A 12,276-nucleotide genomic window follows, 5' to 3' on the forward strand; every position below is an offset into this window, starting at 1 on the left:
TGCATGCGAACACACTCTTTGCTTGCTGCTCAGTGCACATCCACTGGCTGCTCAACTGTCAAATGTCTGTTGTGGCTAGTGCTATGAAAGTGTCATAGATGGAAATGGAAGGTATGTATCTGTTGCCAAACCAGAGCAGATAGAGCTTTAAAACTTTTGTTGGCTCTATATTTTCTACTAGTTAAAAAGTCCATTGCTCATGTTTAGAGTCAGTAATGTATCCAAGCATTCAGAAGGCCTTCTGTTAAGCTCCTGAAGTCCTAATCATGAAATGAGCTTGCTTGGTTGCATATACTGAATGATAATATCTAAATAATCTTCCTTTTGTCATTACAAAACTTTGATTACACTTTCAAAACAAATTGTAAGATAGTGTACAGATTTGGATATCCAAATATTTACTCAAGATATTTCTTAGATTTTAGAACCCATCAGTTGTAAGAGGCAGAGGTATTATAATTGGATATGATAATAAAAACAAGGGATTTTACAAGGGTTATATAGGATGCAAGATATGCAAGAATCCCAGTTAGACAAGGTTACCGTATGAGCTTTTCTAATAACAAAGGTCTGAAGTTTCTCTGCATAGTTCTGACAAACAAAAGGCTGAAAGTCAGCATTTTTTTCTCCAAATGAAAAATGATTTTCACTGATTTAATTGATTACATTTTGTAAATATAAGCAAATTTAGAATTTGCAGTACACAAAAAGTTGGGACTTCCACTGCTCAAACGTCAGTGGTCACTGTTGTGTGATTCTTCTCTGTGTGAGACTCGTTGACATGACTCAAGATATTGTTTTTCATCATTTATCTGTGATAGATGTGGACTGCAGGCAAACTAGTCAAGCACAGATATTCTGTGTCTACAAATCCACACTGTCTTAGCACATACAGAATGAGGCCCAACATTGTTTTGCTGAAATAACCATCGAGTTCCCAGGAATTACCTGAAAGGCAGCTTATGTCTCTCTAATATCGACGTGCTACTTCCTAAGTTATCAATGGAGAACATACATGAAATAAAAGACTATCCTGCCTTCTTCATTTGTCTGTAAGAAACACAAAGCTGTAGTGTCCCATTTTTCTATTTTAATTTTCAGAAAATGCTCAGTATTCTTTTAAGTACAAATGAGGACCAGTCAGAACAGATGGTTTTGTTTACAGCTGTCTGAACAACCTGGCACAGAAGAATATATTCAGATGAGTTAAAATGCAGTTAATTAATTATTTAATAACTAGTCAATAAGCAAGCAGGGTCATGTGTCACTGGATTCACATGGCTCTTACGTATATAAGGTGTCAAGAAGCAAGAGAAGAACATTAACTGATGCCATCCCACACACATGATGAAGCTTTTTTCCCCCCCACACGAGTCATTTAGAAAGGAAGGTATTATGTTATGTATTTTATGATTGTTTTTTGTCAACTTTCAGTGATGACTTCAGTGTATGAGAACACATCATACAGTTTAATGTTGACTTTGTCTGGAATGAAGGATTTGAAATTTAAATATGTGCTTATTTTTATGTCTTTTTCTGTTTACCTCTTAATTATTCTTTTAAACATCATGTTGATTGTAACCATTTTACTGGACAAGTCACTGCATAAACCAATGTATATATTTGTCTGTAATTTGTGTTTTAATGAAGTTTATGGGACAACAGGGTTTTATTCTAAATTTATCCATGATTTGTTTTCATCATCAAATGAAATTTCATACAGTGAGTGCATGACACAGTTGGCTATTATATATTCATCTTTTATGTTTGAGTACACAATTTTAGTGATAATGGCTTATGACAGATATGTGGCCATATGCAGACCTTTAGAATATCACAGTATTATAAAAACCAACACAGTGGCTAAAGCTCTGATATACTCCTGGGCTTTTCCTTTTATTATAGGGCTCCCAACTATTATAATCACCAGTCAACTTCCGTTATGTGGATCAACTATAGACAAACTGTATTGTGATAACTGGTCTATAGTCAAGTTGTCTTGCATACCCAGTACAGCACTCAATGTATATGGCTTTTTTGCAATTTGTGTATTTATGGCACATGCTTTGGTTGTTTTGCTTTCCTATCAAAGACTGGTTGTTGCTTGTAGAAATTCTCATGATAACAAAAGGAAATTTATGCAGACCTGTGGCCCACATTTACTGTCTCTGCTGAATTTTACTACAGCTGTGCTGTTTGACTTAATGTTCAGTCGCTATGGATCAAAGGATTTTCCAGAGTCTCTGCGCAATTTTTTTCAAGTTGAAATCTTTGTCATCCCACCTCTTCTTAATCCAATTATGTATGGTCTTAAGTTGTCGAAGGTGCGCAGGACACTTTTTAAAAGACATAAGAAGCTGGCTTCATTGTAAAGGTGTTGTGAACTTCTGCATTGTTATAAACTTAATTTTTTTACTTATCACTAGGGTAATAACTGTGTATGTCTTGTACATGTAAAATCCCATGTGTGATTATCTGTACTTGTTCAGAACTTAGTCCCTCTTCCTATCCCTGTTTATGTTCCTTGCCGCTTCTGTTTCTCCCTCTGTGTGTGGCGGAGGTCAAGGTCTGTCACAGTGTTCTTTTTAAAGTTCCACTGTTGTATACTCATTCGTCTCTTTTTTTATATCTATCATATTTCACAGAACCAAAACCATCCATGTAATAATTACAACAGGGGATCTTGCATAAAAGACCCATCATCAAACAACCATAGGCATATTGTGTTGAACATGTGTGTCATTTAATAGAGGATGACTGTAGACAATTAACCAGAAATGTGCTGAGTGGAACTTAACAATAAGTAACATGGTGTGAATACTGCAATGCATCTGTAAGAGCCATTGTATTAGAGTGATTAATAAAACTCCCATCTACCACTGGAACAGAGAGGGCCCTTTCATAATCCATATATTAAATAATAATATAATGAACTATGTAACTTTTGGAGGAGGGTCCACTTTTTATTTTTTGCTACATTTTCAGAAAATGTTCAAACTTTTCTGGAAATCGAATGTGTACAACAGGTTTGCTTGAACAATTCTTTAAAGGAAAATACCAGTCTCTTCATGAATTTAGTGGCCAAGTGTTGATCATACTGGTCAGCTGAAGACACTTAATAAAAGCCTGCATGATAAAGATTGACTCATGTAATGTGTATATAAACTGTGATGAGCTTCAAATTTTAAAAAGAAATTTACATCATAATTCACTGCAATACTTATGACTAAAGCACAAAATCATTGATCCCATTAGGATTACAAACCAAATTCCAAAAAAGTTGGGACACTAAACAAATTGTGAATAAAAACTGAATGCAATGATGTGGAGACGGCAAATGTCAATATTTTATTCGTAATAGAACATAGATGACAGATCAAAAGTTTAATCTGAGTAAATGTAACATTTCAAACGAAAAATATGTTAATTCAAAATTTCACAGTGTCAAAAAATCCCAAAGTGTCTCTCTGAAGCCAAGATGGTAAGAGGATCACCAATTCCACCATTGTTGCGCAGAAAGATAGTGCAGCAATACCAGAATGGTGTTACCCAGCATAAAATAGCAAAGACTTTTAAGTTATCATCAACCGTGCGTAACATCATCAAACCATTCAGAGAATCTGGAACAACTGCTGTGCATAAGGGTCAAGGCCGTAAAACTCTACTGGATGCTTGTGATCTCCTTGCCCTTAAACGTCACTGCACCTCAAACAGGAATGCCACTGTCAAGGAAATAACAGAACGGGCTCAGGAATACTTCCAGAAAGCATTGTCAGTGAACACAATTCACCGTGCCATCCGCCGTTGCCAGCTGAAACTCTACAGTGCAAAGAGGAAGCCATTTCTAAGCAAGCTCCACAAGCTCAGATGTTTGCACTGGGCCAGGGGACTTTTAAAATGGAGTGTGGCAAAATGGAAGACTGTTCTGTGGTCAGATGAGTCACGATTTGAAGTTCTTTATGGAACACTGGGACGCCATGTCATCCGGACCAGAGAGGACAAGGATAACCCAAGTTGTTATCAACGCTCCGTTCAGAAGCCTGCATCACTGATGGTATGGGGTTGCATAAGTGCTTTTGGCATGGGCAATTTGCATGTCTGGAAAGGCACCATTAATGCAGAGAACTGTTCAGGTTCTAGAACAACATATGCTCCCATCTAGACGTCATCTCTTTCACGGAAGACCCTGCATTTTTCAACAAGATAATGCCAGACCACATTCTGCAGCAATCACAACATCATGGCTACATAGGAGAAGGATCCGGGTACTGAAATGGCCAGTCTGCAGTCCAGATCTTTCACCTATGGAGAACATTTGACACATCATAAAGAGGAAGGTGCGAGAAAGAAGGCCCAAGATGATTGAACAGTTAGAGACCTGTATTAGACATGAATGGGAGAGCATTCCTATTCCTAAACTTAAGAAACTGGTCTCCTCTGTCCCCAGACATCTGTTGAGTGTTGTAAGAAGGGGGGGGGGGATGCCACACAGTGGTAAATAATGGCCTTGTCCCAATTTTTTGGGATTTGTTGACACCATGAATTTTTGAAACAACATATTTTTCCCTTAAAATGATACTTTCTCTCAGTTTAAACTTTTGATCTGTGATTTGTGTTCTATTCTGAATATAATATTAGATGTTGGCACCTCCACATCATTGAATTCAGTTTTTATTCACAATTTGTTTAGTGTCCTACCTCTTTTGGAATCCGGTTTCTATTAACTGGTGAGTGAAATATGCATTTCTAAAAATTGCAAAAACTATATAAAAACACTGTTAAGCATTCAGTATTAATATATTTAAAACACAGTAATTGAGTAACTCACTCAAATAAAAAGACAGTATGTGACTGTGCTCAAGTAGAACTAATATTTCATTATTTGTATCAACACAGAGAGTCTGTGGCACTTAATTGAAGTTATGTAATGACATAATTTTGGGAGTAGGACCATGCCCAAAGTCCTCCACAGCCCTATATATACCCTGCAAATTGGCCTCCTCAGGCATCGCCAATCTATTTAGATGCACCCCTGCTTTCAACATACCATCTTGTAAATATTGGTCCAGTTTGAAAATTGTGCTGTTTCTTCTGACATGAGTGCTTCCTTGTTGCAGAACTTTTATTCTTCAACATAGGTTTGTCTCTGACTGTATTTGATCAGTTCCATTTCAGCTTTGGATAGGTCCTCACGTGTCTTCTTTTCTAGATTCTTCTTACACGTGATCATGTATTCTTTTACCATTGATCTGTGTTTTTCTGTGTCATGTTCAGACTGCTGTATAGCCTTCTCAAACTCTTTTCTCTTTCTACTTCGATACTGCAACATCTCTCTTAAGTGCAAAATCCAGGAGGTTGCTTTCTTCAATTTGTGCCAACTGGAGTAATACTCCACAAATTGGCTTACTAAATCTAGGTTGTCTATCATTGTACTTGTACATGACACAGCAGCTGACGTTTTCACCTCTTCATCATGTTCTGACAAGTAAGTAGACTGCTTAGGTTGCTCTGTCCACTCATTCTCATTACTCAAGAAACTAGGCCCTTGAAACCAGCTCTTACTTGACATAAAGCTCTTGATTTTCAATTCTCTTGATGTCTGATAAGCTGGGTTAAGAGAGGTGTTGATGTAAATCCACTGAGCTGTTGTAGTGGCCTCTCTGATGAAAGAGACATGGTTTGCCACAAATGTCTTGAAACGAAGGGCATCATTTTCAATGTACTTTAGTACTGTCATAATATCTGTCCAGAAAACCGAATCCATTAGAGGAACTTCTTTCAACATCCAGTCAGCCTTGACTGCAATCGTTGCAGCTGTTAACTCCATTCTTGGAATTGTAACCTGCTTAAGAGGAGCGACTCTGGATTTTCCCATCAAAAGCAAACATGTTTCTCTTCTCTCTCGTTTGTCAACAGGAGATATAACACAACCCCATATCCATCTTGACTTGCGTTGTGGATTTGTGCAGTCTTTGTGGGTTAAAATGAATTGAACTTAAAACCTCTGCTCACACCAAGTTCTGACAACTTGTCAAGGTCTGCTAACCATTTCTGCCATATCTGATGTGGCTTCTCTGAAAGTTCTTCATCCCAGCCTTTTTTCTCTTTGCTGAGATCTCTCAGAATAAACTTGACAAGTAGGAGTAATGGTGCTAAAAATCCCATTAGGTCATACACAAAACTAACAACGGATAGGCTGCCTCGTCTTGTGCAAGGCTTGTCTGGCAGCAGTATCTTGAAATTGAAGCTATCAGAACTTGTGCACCACTGCGTGCTTAATGCCCGTTCTACTGGTAGCTCATCATGCTGCAAGTCGAGATCTATAACTTCAGCTGCTCTTTCATTGACAGGGATGGAGCACAGCAGAGTCTTACTGTTGCTTACCCACTTAGTCAAGTGGAACCTGCCTCTGGCACATAAATTTGTCAGCTCCTTCTTAAGGTTAAAAGCTTCTTCTGTAGCAACTGATTTCAAACAGTTGTCCACATAGAAGTTTCTAAGAACTGTCTGAATGGTTTCTGGCAAAATCGTCACATCTGCATCTTGTGCTATTCTTCTTAGTGCATATGATGCACAACTGGGGGATGAGGTGGCTCCAAATAGGTACACACACATACTAGATTCTGTCAGTTGTTCACAAAAATCGCCACCTGGCCACCAAAGAAAGTGCAACAGATCTGCGTCTTCATTTGGAACACGCACCTCGTCGAACATGGATTCAATATCCTCCACAGGGGAAACAGATTCCTGCCTGAACCTAAGCAGCACTCCAATAAGGGTGTTTGTAAGGTCAGGCCCTTGTAGTAGTTTATCATTTAACAATGTTCCCTGGTAAGTTGCCGCGCAGTCAAACACAACCCTCATCTTCCCCTTTTTGGTTGGTATACCCCATGGTGTGAGATGAACCATACTCTACCGTCACTGTGACTCAATTGCTCTTCTGGAACTTCTGTGGTATAGCCTTTCTCTAAGATGCTATTCATAAAGTCTTTATACTCCTGAATTAAGTCTGAATTTCTTCTGAACTTCAAGGAGTTAAGCCTTTGCTCAGCTACCACTGTTATATGGCATCTTCACCCCATCATCCTTCAGAGGCAGTTTAATGCAGTAATGACCATCTGTAATATGTGCAGATGTCTATACAACATGCATAAACTTCTTGTCCTGTTGTGATGTCTCTTTCTTGTCCTCACACCGGCATTCTGGGAAATCAGCATCATAGTGCCTCATCAGCATGTCCTCAATACTTAACACAGAGATGTGGCTGACAAAGAAACTCTCTCTTTCAACATAATCAGATTCCTTCTCTTGACATCTGCTGACTGGCCCGTTGACTACCCAACCTAGAGCAGTCTTCACAGCATATGGTCCATTGTTCCGGCTATTAATTATCTCCCATGGCTCCATAGCCTTATGGGCATTAGCACCGATGAGAAGACCAATCTCTGATTCCAGTTTTGGGAGATGGACTCGTTTCAAGTAAGACCATTTCTCCAAGTCTTTCCTCTGTGGTATATTGGCTCTCTTGGCAGGTATGTATTGGTGTGTAACATTGGGCAGCTTGATGTAGTCTTGTCCACCTAAACCACACACCTCTAGATCTTTTAGAACATAACTGCTCACTATCTGTCCCTGTGACATGGTATGAAGAAGGTACTTCGTCTTTCTAACTCAGATGTTCAATTTCTTTGCCAAGTCCTCAGTGCAAAAAGTTGCTGTGCTTCCTTGATCCAAGAATGCATACGTTTCAATTATTTGTGTGCCTTTCTTGTGTTTTGCTTGCACAGGTACTATGGGCAGTATACATGCATCCTTCCCGACCCTAGTATGTTCATCTGTTCCACACACTGCAGACACAAGAGCTTTTGTTTCCTCAGCTTTATCATGTGAGCTGTTATCTGTATTGTTTTTCTCTGATGCAGGATTTTCTTTTATCATGTGTAGAATAGCAGGATGTTTAAAGGATCACTCTGGACATGAGGTCCTTTTTTTGCAGTCTTAAGACAAATGACCTACTGTAAGACACCCAAAACAAAGCCCTTGCGACTTCAGGAACTCAATTTTCTTTTCCAAAGGCTGATGAAGATCTTATGAAGATCTGTATGTAAGAGGATCTCCAGTAAATACTGTCTCTGTGAGGCAGTTGAGAAAGACTTTGTTGCTTGATGAGCATCTCAGTGAGCATTATCAGGCAGAAGCTTTGATTAATATTTTCTTCTGACTGAAGTAACAACTGCTGCAGCTACTTTAGGATTAAAGGCTTCATCATAATTTTCAAGCTTCTCTTTTCTACCAGGCAAATACCCAGACCCAGATCTGTGCCTTGAGACTGGCTCTAAGATATCATCCATAGACTCATGATCATCTTCAAAATCTTCATAAACCTTTAATTTGGCATTTGAAACTGCAAGCTCAGTTTCAGTCTGAAACTGGTCCTTTTTTACTCTCAAGTGCACTTCTTCTTGCTCAAGTTCTTGTTTCATTTTCATAGCTGCTGCTCTTTTAACATTGGCAACCCATTTATTGGTGTCTTGTATGAAAACTTTAATTCGGTATATTTATTTTCATACTCTCCTGATCTACTTTCTGATCATCTTCACTCAACACCTCACATAATTCTTCATTAAGATGTTTATACTCTCCAAAGTATTTTTCAAACTTAAACAGAGCTTTCAAACTTAAACAGAGCTTCCTCTTTTATGATGTCAACATTGCATTCATCTTGCTTCAATGTTTCTATGTCCTTCCTTTGTTTGGTTAACTGTGCCAACTTTCCCTTTCTCTCGCTTTTTAGTCTGTTTATCTTCTCATCTACAGCCTTCTCCGTAAGCTTTGTCGCCCTCTTTTGGTCAACAATTGCCTGACAATTCCAATAATTCCTCACAATTTCTAAACTTCATTCATTCATTATCTGTAACCGCTTATCCAATTCAGGGTCGTGGGGGTCCAGAGCCTACCTGGAATCATTGAGTCGCCAATCCACCTGCAACGTGTGTTTTTGGACTGTGGGAGGAAACCGGAGCACTCGGAGGAAACCCACGCGGACACGGGGAGAACACACCAACTCCTCACAGACAGTCACCCGGAGCGGGAATCGAACCCACAACCTCCAGGTCCCTGGAGCTGTGGGACTGCAACACTACCTGCTGCGCCACGATGCCGCCCAGTTTCTAAACTCTTCCAACTAATTCACAGACACTTGTGAAAAGAGTTACTTGATGTGTAGAGTTGTTTAGCAGAAAATTTAATGACTTTCTGAATGGGAAATCCAATAGCATTTACTTTCAATTTCCTCCGTTAGTTAGCTTGATATCTAGTGTCGCTAATGGGCTAATATGGTGAGAGAACGTCAGACCTGGCCCAGGGAAAGCTTGCTTCGGCCGTCAATATATTCAAGGTACCTCTGTCTTCTTACTGTCTTAACCCGGTAGTTTAGCTCTTGACATTTGGCAAGTCTTTTGACTTTATGTGAGTGTAGTATGCTAACTCACTAATCTCAAAACTTGAAAATAAAAGGTCTAGAATCCAAAACTTTTCTTTTTGTATGTATCTTTACTAGGAACTTAAAATCATACAAAACAAAAGATGAATTCCTGACTTCTAAAGTAAGTAGCATGACAGTCAAAAGACTGTGTTGCTCCTAGGCTCAAGACTTCTGCCGTCTTCTATGCACCCTCACACATTTATACTAAACTCAGCAACCAATCAGATTACATCACATTAAGACAATTCAATTTCTAAATCCTTATACTATAAATTTCATTCATTCATTATCTGTAACCGCTTATCCAGTTCAGGGTCGCGGTGGGTCCAGAGCCTACCTGAAATCATTGGGCACAAGGCAGGAATACACCCTGGAGGGGGCGCCAGTCCTTCACAGGGCAACACAGACACACACACATTCACACCAACGGACACTTTTGAGTCACCAATCCACCTACCAATGTGTGTTTTTGGACTGTGGCAGGAAACCGGAGCACCCGGAGGAAACCCACACGGACACAGGGAGAACACACCAACTCCTCACAGTCACCCAGAGCAGGAATTGAACCCACAACCTCCAGGCCCCTGGAGCTGTGTGACTGCAACACTACCTGCTGTGCCATACTGTAAATTTACTTATTATAATGTTACTTACTATAAATATAACTCAAAAATATGTTACAAATGTTAATAAAATGTTGAATCCAAATTTACTATACAATAAACAAAAATGGCTCTAACAATCCCAACCCCTCTTTTTATCATCTCACTCCACCCTTTATCATCCCAACCCCTCCCTTGCTCCTCCTCTGTACATCTGTCTCTACACATCATCCCACCCTTCGCTTTATCATCCCAACCCCTCCCTTGCTCCTCCTCTCTACATCTGTTTCTAAGCATCATCCTACCCCTCCCTTTACCTCAATGCAGTCTCCTTGCTGCACAGCTTCCTCATCCTAGATGCAATCTCATCCTATCATCTCATTCTACCAGCCTCTTCATCAGCAGCTTGTGTACTTCATGGATGCTCATCCCAACCCCTTCAATTTACGGCCGTGCCATACCCTGCCTCTAACTTTACAATTCTCACTTTTCTATTCAGGTCCTGCTACGGACCCTCATCCTGACTCCTCTGCTGCTGTGCTTCTCCCACCCTCAGGCTTCCAGTTTGTACTCTCTTCTCAGATGCTGCTGTGGACTATTGTACCGGACCCTTCCCTGTGCTGCCTTGCTGCTCACAGTCTGCAGCTTCCAGCTCCTGCTCTGTCTGATTACACTGCTCCTATCTTATTGCAGCCTTCATTCCATATCAGGTACTGCCATGGACCTTCTTCCCATTCTCTCCTCTTAGCAGCCACGTTGCTCTCAGCTTCTAACATTCCAACTTGTGCCACCGAGGATCTTCATCTCTTTGCTAGCAACAGCACCTCACCCTGCCTCCTATGGTACTTTTGGCACTGATTCCTCAAGCAGCTGTGGGCCTTCAACCTGACCTCTCCTTTTCACAATCATGCTGCTCTGAGCCCCTAAGTTCCAGCTTATGCTTTCTTATCAGGCGTTGCCTTGGACCAGCCCCACTACCAAGCACTTGGGCACTTGACACCACCTCAAATTCCCTCTCTTCTCTCTATGTCACATTCCTGCAGTGCTGACCCTTTTAGGCTTTTTATTTGGCCTCATCTGTCATCCCTCTAGATCACCCTTCCGTTCTCAATTCCCTCTATGCCATTGGAGAGGCACCACCATGGCACACCTGCCAACGAAGAAAATCTCGCTTTATTAATGCTGCCCCTCTGTAGTACTTATTATAAACCGGATTCGAAAAAAGTTGGGACACTAAACAAATTTTGAATAAAAACTGAATGCAATGATGTGGAGGTGCCAACATCTAATATATTATTCAGAATAGAACTCAAATCACAGATCAAAAGTTTAAACTGAGAGAAAGTATCATTTTAAGGGAAAATGTTGTTTCAAAATTTCATGGCATCAACAAATCCCAAAAAAGTTGGGACAAGGCCATTTTTTACCACTGTGTGGCATCCCCCCTTCTTCTTACAACACTGAACAGATGTCTGGGGACAGAGGAGACCAGTTTCTCATGTTTAGAAATAGGAATGCTCACCCATTCATGTCTAATACAGGCCTCTAACTGTTCAATTGTCTTGGGCCTTCTTTGTCACACCTTTCTTATTATGATGCGCCAAAAATTCTCTATAGGTGAAAGATCTGGACTGCAGGCTGGCCATTTCAGTACCCGGATCCTTCTCCTACATGATGTTGTGATTGCTGCAGAATGTGGTCTGACATTATCTTGTTGAAAAATGCAGGGTCTTCCCTGAAAGAGATGATGTCTAGATGGGAGCATATGTTGTTCTAGAACCTAAACATAGTTCTCTGCATTAATGGTGACTTTCCAAACATGCAAGCTGCCCATGCCACAAACACTCATGCAACCCCATACCATCAGTGATGCAGGCTTCTGAACGGTGCGTTGATAACAACTTGGGTTATCCTTGTCCTCTCTGGTCCGGATGACATGGCAAAATTGGTGATGACAGGAAATTGGTGTCTCAAGGCGCTGTAGAGCAGCAGCCATGACGATGGCAGATTTGCGTTCCCTAAACACGAGGTAGTCCCGTAGGAGTGTAGCAGGAGATGAAGGTAAGGGGAGGCTCAAAGCCGTGCGCCAGCATCTGAGACAGATGTGGGGGGTCACTCAGGAGGCCGGTTGCAGTGGAATGAGAAGCAGGAGAGCAGAGCACCGATCAGGATCGGGTAAGACCGCAGACC

General features: G+C 40.5%; 1 protein-coding gene across 1 annotated transcript; it reads left to right on the forward strand.

Annotated features, from left to right (window-relative positions):
• Positions 1-1,436: 1,436 nt before the first annotated feature.
• LOC136668745 (olfactory receptor 52E2-like) lies at positions 1,437-2,372 on the forward strand. Its single transcript, XM_066646428.1, has one exon. It carries the CDS (start codon positions 1,437-1,439, stop codon positions 2,370-2,372), a length of 936 nt encoding a protein of 311 aa, XP_066502525.1.
• The last annotated feature ends 9,904 nt before the right edge of the window (positions 2,373-12,276 follow it).

The sequence above is a fragment of the Hoplias malabaricus genome, chromosome 15, assembly GCF_029633855.1.
Source record: "Hoplias malabaricus isolate fHopMal1 chromosome 15, fHopMal1.hap1, whole genome shotgun sequence".
In the NCBI taxonomy this organism is placed as follows: domain Eukaryota; kingdom Metazoa; phylum Chordata; class Actinopteri; order Characiformes; family Erythrinidae; genus Hoplias; species Hoplias malabaricus.